This window comes from Enhydra lutris, unplaced genomic scaffold (assembly GCF_002288905.1).
Source record: "Enhydra lutris kenyoni isolate GAN:26980312 unplaced genomic scaffold, ASM228890v2 scaffoldscaffold55, whole genome shotgun sequence".
NCBI lineage: Eukaryota > Metazoa > Chordata > Mammalia > Carnivora > Mustelidae > Enhydra > Enhydra lutris.
This window is the reverse complement of record NW_019154139.1, coordinates 12,280,592-12,297,350: the sequence shown is the minus strand read 5'-3', so window position 1 is coordinate 12,297,350 and position 16,759 is coordinate 12,280,592. Positions and strand designations below refer to the sequence as shown.

The 16,759-nt window shown below is 45.7% G+C and overlaps 1 protein-coding gene across 4 annotated transcripts in view; it reads left to right on the top strand.

Moving 5' to 3' along the window:
- The first annotated feature begins 581 nt into the window (after positions 1-581).
- The window catches only part of LOC111157647 (HMG-box containing 4), a 29,889-nt gene continuing 13,711 nt past the window's right edge, over positions 582-16,759 (top strand). The window contains exons 1-6 of one of the 4 annotated variants that reach the window (XM_022519251.1): positions 4,775-5,417; positions 5,771-5,874; positions 6,071-6,219; positions 6,464-6,542; positions 6,650-6,764; positions 7,308-8,263. In XM_022519251.1, the coding sequence (XP_022374959.1) occupies positions 7,376-8,263 (888 nt within the window). In that variant the 5' untranslated portion in view covers positions 4,775-5,417; positions 5,771-5,874; positions 6,071-6,219; ... (1 more) ...; positions 6,650-6,764; positions 7,308-7,375. Of the gene's footprint in view, positions 742-4,774; positions 5,418-5,770; positions 5,875-6,070; positions 6,220-6,463; positions 6,543-6,649; positions 6,765-7,307; positions 8,264-16,759 lie in introns of those variants that run through there. The other 3 variants (XM_022519249.1, XM_022519248.1, XM_022519250.1) reach the window with 3 other exon arrangements.

Sequence of the window (16,759 nt, the reverse complement as noted above, 5' to 3'; positions counted from 1 at the left end):
ATAAGTTTGTCTTCACAGAGAACCAGGATCTTCGCATAGTAATTTCCAGAGCCAATCACAAAAACCCCTCTTTCTCCTGTGTGTGGCATCTCTTCATTTGCCTGAAAACAGTTTCCAACTTTTAAATGCAAATAATTTGTGAGGAGAAATGCAGAGGATTCGCCATGGAAGTTATTTTATGATGCGTTGTTAGAAAAATATGTCCTTCCACCTCACCCGAAATATGCCAACCACCCAAACATAAATGCCAAATTCCAAACAAGCATCGCTGCTATTAATCTGCATGATCTAGGTTTCGCAGAAAGAGAATTTACGTACAAAAATATCCCGAAGGAAACGGCATAGTCTTGTGGAAAGAGCATTCATTAAGAATCAGAAGACTACCTGTGTGCGGTTGGGCAAGTCACTTAACCTCTCTGAGCCTGTTTCTCATCTGCAAAATGTGACCAAACCTAACTCACAGGGATGCCGTGAGGATTAAACGATATAATGTTCAGAAAGCTTCCAGCCCAAGCCTGGCCGCACCGAAAATTCTCAGTCAACTCGGGTTCCCTGGCTCAGCCAGCGGCGCGCTTCTTTCGATGCGCTCGGCACTCTGTCAGGAGCGGGATTCCCCTACCCCAGCCGGAGCCTGCGCTCTGGGCTCGACTGAGGCTCCCTGGCCGCTCGCGCTTTTCTCTCCTTCTCCAAGATGGCGGCGGTCGGCGGCGCTGAGGCGGGATCCGGGCGAGCCGAGTGAAGGTAGCGGCGAGCGGAGCCCCCACGAGGCCGGCCTGGGCCCCCTCCCCGAGGCGGCAGCGGCCCCGCCCCGCCTCCACCCGCCGCTTGGGCCCGCGACACCGCCGCTGGGGCGCTTCAGGCCCGGTGCGGCCTAGCCCAGAGGCCGAGCCGGGGACTGGAGTAGCGGCCGCAGTCCGCCCCCGGGAAGGGGCTGGAGCGGGCCGCCGAAGGAAGGCGGGCGGGAGCTGTTCAAATGGGGAAGGCGGGAAAGCTGCGGGGCCGGGAGGGGGCGTGCGGCCGCCCCGGGGGCCTGCGGGCACGGGCCGCCCCTCCCCCTGCCGGGGCCGTCTCCGCCCTCGGGGGCGCCGGGAGGCCGCCGGGGACGCGGGGACCGGGTCGGGGCCGCGGTGCGGCTCGGGACCCGAGGCGCCGGGTCCCCGGGCTGTCAAGGCGAAAGGGCCACGGGGCCGGTGCGGCGGGAGGGCAGGGCCCTCGGCTGGCTGGAGAGGATGCGAGGAGCTTTCTTCTTTTCCTCTTCACAGAGCTTTGTTGAACTAGCTGTTGCTGCAAAACGGCCGGGAGAATCCCATTGGTTTGCGTGAGGACCGCACAAGTGGTGGTCCTGGGGGCTCTCTGTATAAATAACCCGGTGTTGTGTGTCCTTTTTGCGGGCGACCCAGTTGGAACGTGCCTTCGTAGTGCGATCTCCGTACAGGCCCGTTTCCTCCCACAGCTATTACTTGTAGATTTACTTTATATTATGCATCAGAGGAGGACCATCTCCCCCTCTCTTTGCCGGTTAAGCAGGTGGCTGATTATATTCCCTTATAGCAGAACAAATTTAAAAAAAAAAAAAAAAACCCTCAAAGGAAAGCCTGTTGATTGGACAAAGCTTGTCAAAATTTGTATTGGTGGGTTTTTTGGAAATGTGTGTTGTCAGCCGATCTGTGCGGTGGTCGTGGTTCCGCTTAGCTGCCTTGCAGTGAGAGGATTCTATCCCCGTCCCAGGCTTGTCGGGATCTCCGCAGTTTCCAGAGCTGGCAGGGGCTGTGAGTGCTGCATAGGTAGGTTCCTGGAGAAGGAAGTGGCAGGAATTCGGAGTCGCGGTGTTCTGAGGTTGGAGGAGATCTCTACAAAAATGACAGGACAGCACCTGCGCTATCCCAGAAGTAAACAGTAACAGCAACAATTTGGAAACTGGCAACAGCTGGATGTGCACCTTCCTTCCTTTTCCTACATGGCCAGGCGATGGGAGTTCGTGGAGGGAGTGCTGGAAGAGAACCCCGACTCTTGAACAAGGCTCTCATTCCTGGACTAGACCCGGAATTCAGGATTTTGCTTACTGCTCAGATCAGGGGCTTAATACGTTCCCTCTTTTTCAACATTCTTTTACATTCCGAAATGAAGAAGCTTGTTAGCGATTGCTGGGGCTCAGATTACCTCAAACAAATCACCTTCTGAAACTCTTTTTTTTCCCCAATAATTATCATTTGGATCTGCAAGATAAGAAAGTACTATGCCTGATGATTTTCGCGTTTTCATTCATCACGTTGGTAATCCCGAAAGCTGTGCCTGAACAAAATGCTTCTCTACACGGGGAACAGCAGCTCCGCCTCCCCTTTTTCAGATCCCGAAGAAGAGTCCCAGAAGAGCCATTCCACAATTTGCACATTGCATGAGTACACGTTTTTTGTGATGGCATGTTTCTGGCCTCCATACCCAACATTAAATAATGAATTTTCACATATGTTGTCATTTCTTAGCACACTAAGAGGAACATAATCGTAAAACTATCCCTGCCTCTTGAAGTTGACAACATTGAATTCTATATACTCCAAAATGATGGAATTCAGGAGAATGGGTTTTAATACCTGTTTTACTTTTGCCAACATTTAACATAATTATGGCCTCTGCTTTCTAATGTGAAAATCAAACCTAATATTTTTCACTTTCGTTAATCCCACAATGCGCTGCCTAACCATAAACTCTGAACTTACCATTCAAGACCTGGAAAGAATATCAGGGGGTCATTTGATCCAATATAAATGTTGTCCTAACTCTGCCTTTCTTCCAAACTATTGCTTGAGACTTCTTTATCTGGTTTCATCTTTCCTTTATAAGTCAGCAACCAAAACTAACCCCTGAGCTGCAATAATATCTTGATTTTAACCTAAAAACTCAAGGTCCATCAGCCTGCCCAAGCTGTGAGTGGTGTAGTCCATTGCATTCAATTTCAGTTCTTTAAATTCTTGACTGTTCCAGTTCTTTAGGGAACCGGCCTTGCCTTCAGGCCCCGCTCATTTTTTTCTCTACAGGTAATTTAATCCTGTAATTTCTAAAACGCTTTTCAGTGTTTTAATGACAATTTCAACAGCAGCAGGCGTAATTCCAATACATAGTGCTCACACCAGCACGTGTTTTCTGTGTTGCCTGTGCCTCTGAAGATCAACTCCTGATTTCCTGTTCCTTTTCACAACCTTTTAAATCCACTGGTGGTTTTTCAGAGCAGTCAGTTAAGAGACCATGAACATTTTTTTTGTGGTTCAGAGGTCACATCATGGCTTTCTTTCTCATACTGTCTTCGGAAATGCTTATTCCTGCTCTGACTGTTAGATTGTTCGACTCTGTCTTATATTAGTTTTGATGTTACTAAAAAGAAAGCTGGCCTGTAAGTCTCTGGGCCTGCCTTTGCTTCATTTAGAAGTGCATTTTCTTGTTGTTGACGACAGGTTAATGGCCATATTTATGACATTGAATGTTTAAGAGTATTTCCTTATCAAACATTCGTAGCCAAAATTTACTTGGCATGAAAACATTTAACTTCAGGTCTCAAGTTGTGGCATTTCTTGGCATTATCAGCCTATGAAAACTAATGGGACCTATATACGTTTTTTCTAATAAAGTCAGTATATTGTGCCAGTGAAAGGGCATAAGATTTTCAAATGAATGCACATGATTCCCTATGACATTCTCCCTTCCTTCACCACTTTTGGAGTCAGCACCACTTGTGTGGAAAAGGGAGGGCAGTAATTTCTGTTTGAGAAAGTTGAGAATGCTGGGGCATGAAAAACCGGCTACATGATGTACATTGCCTCATATTTCTACATGAGCTCTGACCTTAAATCCCCTTCATTTCCTATGAAAAGCCTTCAGAGCAAGCAGTTCTCTGGTTTATCACTAAAATAATTCAATCCCTTTGGTTTCTTTGCTTCACTCTAGATTCTCTTAGCTTTGACCAAGTCCATTCTTCCTTCTCCTTCTTAGGGAAGTGGAGAAATGCTTTTTTATGTTACTTTTCTTAACGTTCCTTGTAAATCATTCTTGATAATTGCTTTTTCTCTTTGTTTGTTCAACTTAGGCATGTCTGCGTACTGTATTTTATCTGACTTGTGCAATTAAATCTTTTTTCCTTTCATTTATTTTAAATGTAACTCTTAGGAGAGTTTCCCTTGTTAATCAGATTTTCTTTCACCAGAGTTACATACTTCAGTATTAACCATACCCACATAAAGGGACTGGCAATGTCTCACTGAAGAGCCCTTCAGCATTTCTAGATTCCCCATATAGTGATGAAGGTAAAATAAAATGTAAATAAATAAGCAATCTGATCACCTTGTAAGCATTTCACTAACCGGATAAGAACATTTTCAATATATTTAGAATGTCATTCTTAAATTTCCTGTAAAGACTTCCTGTAGGATTTGTGACATTGTCTGTCCTTAAAGTACCTAAAGAACTTTACCTTAGAGTACAGTCTGTGTACTCTATGACTGTGACAAGTCTGTGGCTTGTCAAAGTCAAAGTGACATATAAACTTGAATGTCCAAAAAAATTTTTTTAACAACTTCAAAATAATATTTAGAACATTTAAATTACAAGAATTCTTCAAATCAATGAAAACCTTAATAATCATAAAAATTTCACCACCAATGGACAAATGATAATTCTTATTTTCACCTTTAAAAAAGGCCTGACAGCCTTGAAAGCTGTCATGTGACCAACTAATGTAAGAAGCGTCCTTGCTTTTACATGTCTACAGTTTTAAGCAAATTCATATAGGCCAACAAAACGCATACCAAAAAATTACACTCTAAATGTCTTTACTATCCCTATGATGTTATCATCACTTGTGTTTAAACTGTAGTACAATAGATTTTAGCCTGTCACCGATCCACATGGTAGGACTTTATGGTCTGGAATGTTTGCTGTAATCTGTCTTCCTCTGCATCCTGCTTTATCTGTGCATTTTGTCACCATATTGAACCTGTCCCTCTGACTTAATGTCAGTATTTGCCATCTCACTGTTGTCAGTCCTGTTGGCATTTCAGGAATTCTCATTAATTTTGAGTTATTTTTTATTACATGGGAGTATTCTATATACTTCACCAAATCATAACTCTAACTCATAAATCAAATCAAATTAAGCCCAGTACCACTTCCTGCAGTTTCAACCCCAATATATTTACAAACAGAATGAGGAGGTGACAAGACACTCCCTATATCTTGCTGCCCTTGGATCACTACGCATTTCCATCTGGAAGGTTGCTTCTCCACAGTGATTTCACATTACAGGAGGGTTTTCCTTCTTTGTTTCTCAGACCTGGTCCTGTAGACCGGAAGGAGCCTGGACACAGTGACACATTCACAAAGGCCCTGCAGGACCGCCATGGCTTATGATGACTCCGTGAAGAAAGAAGGTATGACCCCTTAATCTGAGCAGCATTCCAAAGGGGGTTTCCTCTTCAATCCTTGCAGCCCATGGACATAGAGACCAGGACTGGCCACCACAGCCTGGACTCCCAAGTGATGATCCAGAGCAGTATTCTGACACTCAGCCTCCACATCATCCCCCAGACTGGGCCCATGGAAGCGAAAACCAGGACAGGGTTCCAACCTGAGAGTCTGAAATATGAGTCTCTGTAGTCTATTGGGGCGATCCCCTGCAGCACTCGTGGTCCTTGCCAGCTCCAGTGTGCAGGAGTCTGGGGATAGGAATCACGTTTTGGACTCCCACAGAGCAGCACAGCACGTGAATCCTTATTCTTTTCAGCCTTACCTCTGCAAGTCTGTGTCCACCTGCCAAATCACAACTAAGAAACCATGTCTGAGGACGCGCACGGGGCCTTGCATAGCGTGGCAGCATTGTTTCTTCAGGTTTGGTTCTTGTATTTGCAGCCAGGTCATCGAGAAATAGTCTTGTCCCCCTGGATCCTAGCCAAGTATTCCAGTGGACTTCTTGAGATGTGATTTTAACTTGGAAATGGAGGGACTGTTGGATTACATACGTGGTGATCTGGTTGTCACTTACTTGCCTTTCTCCTTTCCTTTCCCAAACGAATCTGGCTTTCAGATTGCTTTGATGGTGATCACAGCTCTGAGGACACGGGACTAGCCGCTGGCCGAAGCCAACGAGAAAAGAAACGTTCTTACAAAGATTTTTTAAGGGAAGAGGAAGAAATCGCTGCTCAGGTCAGAAATTCTTCCAAGAAGAAATTAAAGGTAAATTCTAAACATAGGAGTTAGGAGAGTTTTTAACCATCTCACGTCCTGTTTCCTAGTACTTGAAGAAAGAAGCGTGTTTTTAAAACTTTAAAAGAGAAACATCGTTCGCTGTCTACTCTTAAGTTTTCCTGTGTTTTACTTTGTTTTCCAAAGTCAGAAATCAAAGAACAAAATTGGCTCCAAACTGCTGTTGCCTCATCATCTTACTCAGTGGTCAATTCTTCTTCCTCTTCAATTCCAGGATAGTGAGCTTTATTTCTTGGGGACGGACACGCACAAGAAGAAAAGGAAGCACTCCTCTGATGATTACTACTATGGAGGTAAGGAGGGGAAGGGGCAGCAGGTGGGATGAGCACATCACTGGTTCTTGGAGTCGGGGTAGGGGAGAGGGATCCAGATGTTGCTGACTCAGTGGCCTATTTAACAGGACAGTGGTTCTTGTTCTGAGTGCCGATAAACCAGTGTGAAGGAGGAGAGAGGTGGAGGGCTGGTATTTTGGAGGATTCAGCATAGAAGAACAGTCTTCATTTGTGATACACCAGGTACCAGGTTCCTTCTCCCCCCAATCATCCACTTATCTTCTGCCCATTGTTACCTAGCATCCCTTTTGCCATATGTAGTCCTGGGCCCTCTGGCCTGCACCTGTGGGTTACCTCTCAGTCCAGTGCCTATCCACTCAGAAGACCAGTTTTTCTTAGCTCTCTTATGCGCACAGCTGATGAGACTAACCCTTTCCTAGAACGGGCTTGTCCTGAACGTGGAAGCAAATGACACTCTGTCTGCAGTGTAACCTAAATTGTAACTGCTCGTAATCCCGCAGCTTAGTCTGTTCTTCTGGGTCTCCCCTCTCTGGCTGCTGTGAAGACTCAGTGAAGCGAACTCAGTGGCAAGAACTGTGTCCAGGGTCAGGCAACATCTACTGAGCCAAGAAGCACATGGGCGTCATCAGGAATCAGTGGAAGGGCCTCCCCTCAAATCATTTCTCTTAGCCTCTTCCTCTTGTTAGTTGAGTTTTTTTGGTGAGAGAGGAAACTTGGTGGAAGTTGGTTTGTCGTGTGGACATTACTCTCTTTGATTATTTCCAGACCTTTCGTCTTTGGAGTCGTCACAGAAGAAAAAGAAAAAGTCCAGCCCGCAGTCTGCCGATACGGCCATGGACCTGTTGAAAGCCATCACTTCCCCGCTGGCAGCAGGCTCCAAGCCCGCCAAGAAGACGGGGGAGAAATCCTCTAGTTCTTCAAGTCATTCAGAGAGTAAAAAGGAACACCACAGGAAGAAAGTAAGTGGAAGCAGTGGGGAGCTGTCCCTGGAGGATGGTGGTTCCCACAAATCAAAAAAAATGAAACCGCTCTATGTGAACACAGAGACACTGACCCTTCGAGAGCCCGATGGCTTGAAGATGAAACTGATTCTCTCACCAAAGGAGAAGGGAAGCAGCTCAGTGGATGAGGAGCCTTTTCAGTGCCTCTCTCAACAAGCGGCTGTGAAAAAATCCTCTAAGAAATCAGCTCGGGATGAGCCAGGTGCTTTACTCCTAGGACACGAGTTACAGAGCTTTCTGAAAACAGCCAGGAAGAAGCACAAGTCCTCCTCAGACCCGCGTTCCTCTCCCGGCCCCGAAGGCTGTGGGGCGGATGGCTCCCAGTTCCCAGAATCCCACAGTGCTAACCTTGATCTTTCAGGACTGGAACCTATTCTAGTAGAATCGGACTCATCCTCTGGTGGGGAGCTAGAGGCTGGGGAGTTAGTCATCGACGACTCTTACCGGGAAATCAAGAAGAAAAAGAAGTCCAAGAAGAGCAAAAAGAAGAAGGACAAGGAGAAGCATAAAGAGAGGCGGCACTCCAAGTCCAAGAGAAGTTCAGGCCTCGCAGCTGCCACCGTGGGAGAGGTCGCAGTGGCACCCGGCCCTCCTCCCAGCGTCCCCCACCCTGGAGCCGCTGCCCCTCCCCAGCCACTGCCCAGCCTCCACACAGACGGGCATGGTGAGAAAAAAAAGAAAAAAGAGGAAAAAGACAGAGAAAGAGACAGAGGAGAAAAGGTAAACCATTTTTTAAAATGTGGTGGTTAAGAGATGATAGTAGTAAACAGACTTAGAATTAGGCAGCTGAGGTGAACAGCAGGGAGCATGGCGAGGCCAATCTGATGGGATGACGTGAGATGTAAAATAGGGCCAGTGGCCGAGTCTCTCCGGTGCAAAGACAGGAGCAACCTTAATTTTTCCTGGGTTTTCTTAATAGAGTTGTTCTCCCATCGTGTTAAGCGTAAGTTTAGGGATACTGTTGAACTTGGAATTCACAGAAGGAGCCAAACTTGGTTTCTTTCACTGAGCAGCGCTGTCTGCCTGGGGCAATTGAGAGAGACGAAGAGGTATTCTCTGAGTTCATTCTGAGAAACGCATCTTCAAAATGAGGAAAATAATGACCAAGTTCATGGGATAAGCTAGTGGCTTTGCACTAACCTCCGTGGGTCACTTACTGGTATGCTTCCAAGTGTCAAATGTGTGTTCTTTCACTATGTGAGTGCTTCCTGTTTGCTGGGCCCAGTGCTACAGTGGGTGGAGAAGGTGCAGAGCTGAGCAGGACATAGCTCCTGACCTTAGGGATCACGCTGATTGCTGAGGCAATAAGAAGGAGAAACCAGCCACCTTGGTTTAACTTCTTTCCTGCAACTCGAGAAATCTAGCAGCTGTACTTTAGGGACTGGTGACCATGTCATTAAAGGTTTTCTGTAAAAAATAAGCTACCCCCCCCATTATCAAAGTAGTATATTAATTTTATAGAAATTTAGAAATTCAGAGTCGTGGAAGGAAAAAGGTCAGAAAGGTTAGTTTCACCACCTAAGGACAACCATTTTCTTCCCTTTTTTAGAGTTCTGCAAAATAAAATGTCAGATAAAGTCTGAAAGAGGAGCTACTAAAGAGAAAGTCAAGTGTATTAAGAATTTGGGAATGGCCGTTTCACTTCGGTCTGTGATTGAGGTGCAAGTTGTGTTTTCCACTGCAAAGAGTACCTTTTTTTTTTTTTAAAGATTTATTTATTCGGGAGCGGGCACACACAGGGTCGGGGGTAGAGGTAGGAGGAGAAAGAAAGCCTAAGCAGGCTCTGTGCTCCTTCTGACTGTGGAGGGGCTCGATCTCAACGACCCTGATCCTGACCTGAGCCAAAACCAAGAGGCAGACGCTTAACTGACTGAGCCACCCGGGTGCCCCAAAGAGTGCCTTTTAAGTATGTATTTCTCCGAAATTAAAAACGAAACTGTACCTTCTGAGCCAAGAATGAGTGTGAGCGTAAAGAACTAGATAGTCGGATACTAGGTCAGGTGTTAACGCATTTGTTTATTTGAAAATTGCTTCATGAAATCATGTATAGTCTAAGATTCTGCTTATCCTGAGAACTCCCATTCTAGTAATACATGAATAATGCCATAAACTAATCTTACAGTGCTGAATGCAAGAGGGCAGGGTGGTCAGAGAAAGCTTACCAAAGAAAACGGATTTCAGTGGAAGGGAATGCAAGAAGGCAGAAAGATGTGTAGGCAGTCGCACAGCACGACAAGTGAACTCTAGTCCTGCGTTTCTAACTGCCTGATAAGTACTTCCACCTGGATGCCGTGGGTTCCCCAGACCTCTGTGCCCCTGATTAGCTCATCATCCAGCCTCCCAAACCTGCATCTCCTGCACCATCTGCTTCTGTGTCCCCTGTGTCCTTCTGGTCAACCCAGACTCAAAATTGTATGCTTAGAACAATTTTTCTCAATACTTCATTATAAAATTTTTCAAACAAAAAGCTTTGAAATCGGGGGCGCCTGGGTGGCTCAGTGGGTTAAGGCCTCTGCCTTCAGCTCAGGTCATGATCTCAGGGTCCTGGGATCGAGCCCCGCATTGGGCTTTCTGTTCGGCGGGGAGCCTGCTTCCCCTTCTCGCTCTCTGCCTGCTTGTGATCTCTGTCAAATAAATAAATAAAATCTTTTAAAAAAAAAAAAAAAAGCTTTGAAATCGTAGTGGACACCATATGCCACCCAATGAAATTCTGTAGTTACCATTTTGCTATTTGCTTTATCACACATCTGTCCGTCCGTCAATCCATCTTTTATAATGTATTTTGAAGGAACTTATACCTATCATACACTCCCCATCACCCAAACACTTGAGCTTACAAGTCATTAACTTAAGTGCAGTATTTGTTTCCAGGGCTTTTTTTTTTTTTTTTTTTTTTTTTTTTTTTTTTTTTTTTTTTTTTTGGTGGAATTTACTTGTGCTCACATGTACACACGTTTAGTGTACCGTTGGGTGAGTTCTGACAATTGCACATACCTGTGTGACCAAACCTCTGTCAGGACATAGACATCACCATCATCAGAAATAGCATTCTCGTACCCCTTCCCAGTCCGTCCTCACTGTTCTGATTTTTTTCCAGTCTTAGAGCTCATTTTTCCATCTCCCTCTTGCCTGCTTTCCCTCTCCTCTGACTACATCCACTCAAGCATTGAGTCTGATACTCTTTCTCCTTCATAACTTCCACGCCTTTATGTCCTCCATTACCACTGCCCCATCTTGGGCCTCATCCCTCGTACTTAATTAATAAATGGCCTCCTTTCTGTTTCTTCCCCAACGTAATTAGTACACATGGATGCCAGAAGTACATCTGAAGTATTCTGAAGTACAACTTTAATGTGGACTGTCCTTTGGTTCAGCATCTTTTTTTTTTTTTTAAGATTTTTTATTTATTTATTTGACAGACAGAGACCACTAGTAGGCAGAGAGGCAGGCAGAAAGAGAGAGGAGGAAGCAGGCTCCCCGCTGAGCAGAGAGCCTGATGTGGGGCTTGATCCCAGGACCCTGGGATTATGACCTGAGCTGAAGGCAGAGGTTTTAACCCACTGAGCCACCCAGGCGCCCCTGGTTCAGCATCTTTAATGGATCTTTATCTCCTTCACTTTAGAGCGTGAGCTGCAGAAGGACCAGAATCGTGTCTGTCATGCTCTCCACTTCATCCCCAGCCCTGTCCCCGCAGTCTGGCCTGTTGTTCTTACTCCATAAATACTTGCTGAATGAATAAATACCAAAGTCTGAACCTTTGGTCAAGCATTCATAATTGTCCAGGATTTAGCCCTAAATCTCCCTTCTCGGCTCTACCTCTTAGTCTGCATTAGACGCACTGTGTGGAAACCAAACTTGGCCCTTACACTCTTACCGCTCTTCCTGTGCTTGTGTTTTTGTAGTGATCTTTGTTCTCTTTGATCAGTTGAAGCTCTGCCTTGCCTTCAAGACCTAATCACATGCCGCCTCTTCCAAGATATCCTGACCCTCCAGTCAGAATTACCTTCTGACTCCCCGTACACTTTTCCTCTGGGGAGTCACTGCGCTTACTGTCCCTTATGTTGGAGCTTTTTCTGTGCATATTTCATTTCCCCTCTTAAAGACTAAGCTCCTTAGGAACTGTTTCAGTCACCTTACTCTTACCTTCAACTCCTCACTGTCCTTGGTAGACATTTTGTGGTAGATGTCAAATGAATGAATGTACGGATGCAAACGTAAATATTGAAGAGGTCGGTCAGGAGCAAACTGTAAAGAGTCTGGAATTAAGGATTTGGCAGCACTCGGGGCTCACGAGCAGGACTTAGATACGCTCTCGGCGATCATTTAGGAATAAAGTGATAGCACTGCAGCGGATGGAGGAGACTGAGACTGAAGCCTCAGGTGCTGTAAAGCCTGATAGAAACAGCTGAGGAGACAGATTCAGGAGAGGTTCTGAAGGCAAAACTGACAAGAGCTGACTACAGGGCTTAAGTCTGGCAACACAGAAGCATTAATGAGTATGAAAATGGCCCTTAAAGTTTTGAACCTAGGTGCCTTGGAAAATAAAATTATAATCTCCTCCACTGTAGGACTTATTTATAATTCACGCATGTGGCTAGCAATTGCTAGTTACAAAAAAAAAAAAAAAAAGGTATTTTTGTGTATAGCAAAAATTTTATTAGGAATCAGTATTTGATCATGACTATTCGAACCTGAGGTAGTCATACTCGGAATGTAATCATTTATTCATCCAACAAGTATTTATGGAACATACACCATGTTTTTTAAAACCGGACCTGTGCATAAAAATTTCCTGTGGTGTTTGTTTTTTGGCTTTTGGGGTATTTTAGAGAGAGAGCACTCATGCACAAGCAGGAGTGGGGGTCTGGTGCAGAGTGAGAGGGAGAATCTCAAGCAGGCTCCAGCACGGGGCATAGTCTCATGACCCCAAGGTCATGACCTGAGCCAAAATCAAAAATCGAACACTTAACCAACTGAGCCACCTAGGTGCCCCATCCTGTGGAGTTTAAAAAAAAAAAAAAAAAAATCCTTCTCTTGGTTTTGTTTCAGTAAAAAAGAGCTATCGAAAAGTCTACCTGGAGATAGGAAGGAAGGTTTCAGGAATAGCATTCCTCTGACTCCAGCAAGCAGAGATGGGAAAGCCAACTGGTAGGAACGCTGAAAGCCTCTGTGTGCCCTTTCTACTTTAGGTCCTATGAACGGGACTGGAACAAAGATAGACAAGCAAGGGGGGCGCCTGGGTGGCTCAGTCATTAAGTGTCTGCTTTTGGCTCAGGTCATGATCTCAGGCCCCGAGGATCGAGCCTTCACTGGACTCCCTGTTCAGCAGGAAGCCTGCTTCTCTCTCTCCCGCTTCCCCCACTTGTGTTCGCTCTCCCGCTGTCTGTCAAATAAATAAATAAAACCTTTAAAGAAAAAAAATAGACAATAGAGAAACGTGGTTGGTTTCGGAGAAGATAAGTAAGGTTAGATTTTAAGATGTAAGTGTCAGGAGATTCAGCATATCTGAAGTTAAGAGTGTGGGCTGGGGAGCCAAAGCACTTGGGTGCAAATCCTGGCTGTGCCACTTACAGACTCCATGCTGTTGGGCAAGTTGTGTAATTTCTCCATCTAGAAGGCGTGGATGACAACAGACCTACCTGCTAGGCTTGTTAGAACCAGGGCCCTAATGTGTGCCAAGGCCCTCTGCAGCCACAGCCAACTCACAGGGGCACCACTGGATGTTTTAAATATATTAAATTTTCAAGAGGAACAGCAGTGTGTGGCATCATCGGTCAGATAACCTTAGGAACTACTACCTCGAGATAGTTCATGGTTGCAACATCTTACCATATTCCATTCCTTTCGATAATGCCATGTCTTTTCAAAGCTGGTTTTCTGGGATGGCTATGGTAAAAAGCCACAGTACGGCATGAAAACCCACATGGGCACCCAGCTGAGTTCGGGGACTCTAGCTTTGCACATTCATGAACATTCTGTATAAGTTAATTGTTACAGTCATCGTGGGAGACGTTCCAGAGAGCCATGGAAATGCAAGACCTGGAACTCAGTGGAGCAGTTGAAGCTGGGGTGAGAGCTGGAGTGTTCCTGTGCACTAAATGAAACCCGTGAGCGGGGAAGAGGGAGGAGAGCCCAGAGCAGAATCCCGTAGAACACGCACCATGGGGCACCCGAGAAGGAAGGGGGGAGCAGTGGTGTGGGAGGAGAAAGCAGAGAACAGCCTGTGTCACAGAAGTGAGGGAGCAGACTGTTCGAGAACAGACTGGACTCCGGTAGAGAGGCTGAGGAGCTCCAGTGCAGCATGGAGAACGGGAGCCAGCCTGGCCGAGTCCATGCAGGGGTGAGAAGCAAAGGCAGCAGGGGCGGAACTCTCACTGGAGAATCTTGATGCAGACGAGGGGACTGGGCTCTGTCTCCGGGGAAACATAACACTCTCCGTGCTGAGTATTGTCTTGGGGGGTGCTTTTTGTGGTTTTATTTGTTTGCCCGTGTGTTGGTTTGTGTCGAATCCTGCTTTCTGGGAAGGAGGGGAGCAATCATCTGGTAATACCTTGATGATGTCCCCTTTAAGGTCATCCCCATGGAGTGGAAGTCTTTGTACTGGAGGAACAGGATCCGGTAACATTGCAAAGATACCTTTCTTTGGGTTTTACTAAATCAATAAAAGCCCATTCACAGCCACTCAAAATAGTATCTGTGATGTTGCCACTTCAGAGGCATGCCTCCGGTTATCTGTGTGTTTCCAGAACGTTCATGTTTCCTCTAAGCAAGCTGAGGCCAGCCGAGTGGCCTGGTGTCTGGCACACTCATTGTTGTGGATCAAGTGATACCCTGAAGTCTCGGCTCTAGCTGGACTTGTCGTGCTATTACACACGTTCTCCCTCTGGTAAAACCCTAGGTGAATGACAACAGCAGTGAATGGTAAAAGTCAGGAGCTCCCATCTAGTGTGTGTGTCTAGGCATACGACAGCCGCGGCATTTGGCTTCTCTCCAGTCTTCATTGATAGGTATCAGTAGCCCCATTTAACAGAGGAAGAAGCTGAGAAGAAAAGATACGGAGCTGGAATTTTAATTGAGGTGTCTTTAACCCCGTGCCCAGTCTTTCAGCTTACTCCTTGGCCTTCTAAATCTTCGAGAGATGCTCGTCCAGTGCCAGGTGTCTTTGTCGAAGCTAAAAGTCGGTTCTAGGTCAAAGGAAATGGATGCCGTGTGCTAGTGTCTGAGATCTGTCCCACTGGGACATACGGACATTGTTTCTAAGTCGAAGAGACCGAGTATGAGGAAGTGTAGACATCTTGGGCTCGAGTACCGCCGACTCGGTCCTCGTTATGGTCTGTTGTTTACCGGCTTTGTCGTTCGGTGGTGCTTGCTCACGGCTCCCTTGTGCGACAAAGCTGTATAGATGAACAGCAGTTACACGGAACGTGCTCCGTCCGCACAGGGCCTGGCCCCGTAAATAGCCGTGGTTACAATTTCTGTTTTTTATGCTTCGGTCTTCCAAAGCATAAAGTGTGCTTGGAAACATCTTTTTAAAGCTTTTTTCTCATCTGGTCATTTTGCGTATTAGACCAAGCAAGGAGACTGTGCTCTTATGGTTTTGTTTTTGTTTTGTCTTGTTTTATAATATAACATCGACCTCGTAGGAAGCTGACTGTGCAGTTATCTCACCTCTTTGGACAACTGTGAAGATCTAGAAAGAAAACATGGTATGCAAGGAGCAAAAACAAGTTTCCTGCAGCTCTGAAGAGCGCTTTTTGGGTGCTGGGGAAAGGAACTCTGGCCAGAGATGAATCACATGACCTCCCTGCCCCTGTTCTGTTCATTGTAGAAGGGCGAACTAGCACCCAGCGTGTGGATTCACACACATGATTCTGAGACTTTGTTATCCATCTAGTGCTTATCTAATGCACTTAAGTTGTGTCGGGCACTGGCCAGGTATTGTGGATTAAAGATGAGTAAGTTGCCTTGCCAGCCAGCATCCTTTCAACTCAAAGGATGCTCTCGGTGTAGGAAGAGAGGCCGGCAGGTATGTCAGTGAGTCAAGCCTCTGTGTAGGCCTGTGCGGAGTGCCGAGGGAGTACAAGGGAAGCCTGGACTGTCAGGGAAGGTTTCCTCAGGCGGGCCATATCATCTGAACTGACTCTTAGTGCCACACAGGAACTATCTGGTAGAAACGAGGAGTAGATATTTCATTTGAGGAATGAAAGGTATGTGTGAAGGTACTGAGAAACCAGAAGGCAGAGGATGTTCAGAGAAGCACAGGAAGTCCGCGTGACTGAGGTAAAGCCAGCAGAAGGTTCGAGTAAGCATGGAGAGGCAGGAAGAATTGCTGCAGGCCTGCCTTCTAGGAAAGGGTGCTGGAGCATAATTAGTACATTATGACGAGAACAGCTATATCTATGGTTTGTAATATGTTCTAAGCATTGCACTAAGTGTTTTATCTGTGGTATATCAGTGAATTTTCATAGGAACCCAGTGAGGTGAAGACAGTATCATCTCCATTTCACAGAAATAAGCTTGAAGAAGTGAAATAACGTGCCCAGGGTACCCTCCTGTTTCAGGGCAGAACAGGAATTTGAACCCAGGTCTTTGTGATTGCACGATCCATGTTCTTTCCACTATACGGAAAGGTTGTTTAAATTATACACAGTGGTGTGTTATGAGACATAACAGACATATAGAATATATTTTAGAAAGATTTCCATTCAGAATGGTTCAAATAAAAGCTTTGGTGTGAAAACCTTCCTTCTCTGGCACCTATTCTTTTAGCCAGATCAGATTTAGGGATCTCAGTCAAATTGGCTGAGAAGAACATCGTGGTTACAAGTACGGGCTCTGAGGCCAGGCTGCCTGCGCTCAGATGCTAGCCATGCCTCTCCTACCTGTTGGACCCTGGAGCTCAGTTTCCTCATCTTTAAAGTGACAGTAATGGGGCGCCTGACTGGCTCAGTTGGTAGAGCACACAATACTTTATCTCAGGGTTATGAGTTTGAGCCCCATGTTGGGTGGAAAGATACTTTAAAAAATTTAAAAATTAAAAAAATAAAATGGCAGTACTAATGGAATTTATCTCATAGGGTTGTTTTAGGGTTTAAGTCAATTTCTCCAGGCAATGCTTTTATACGGCCTCTTAGATAGTGTTACTATCAATGAGGCAATTGGGTTCTTGGCATCAGCAGAAGAAAGCCAATTTTTTGGTGGCTTGTTTTGTTTTGT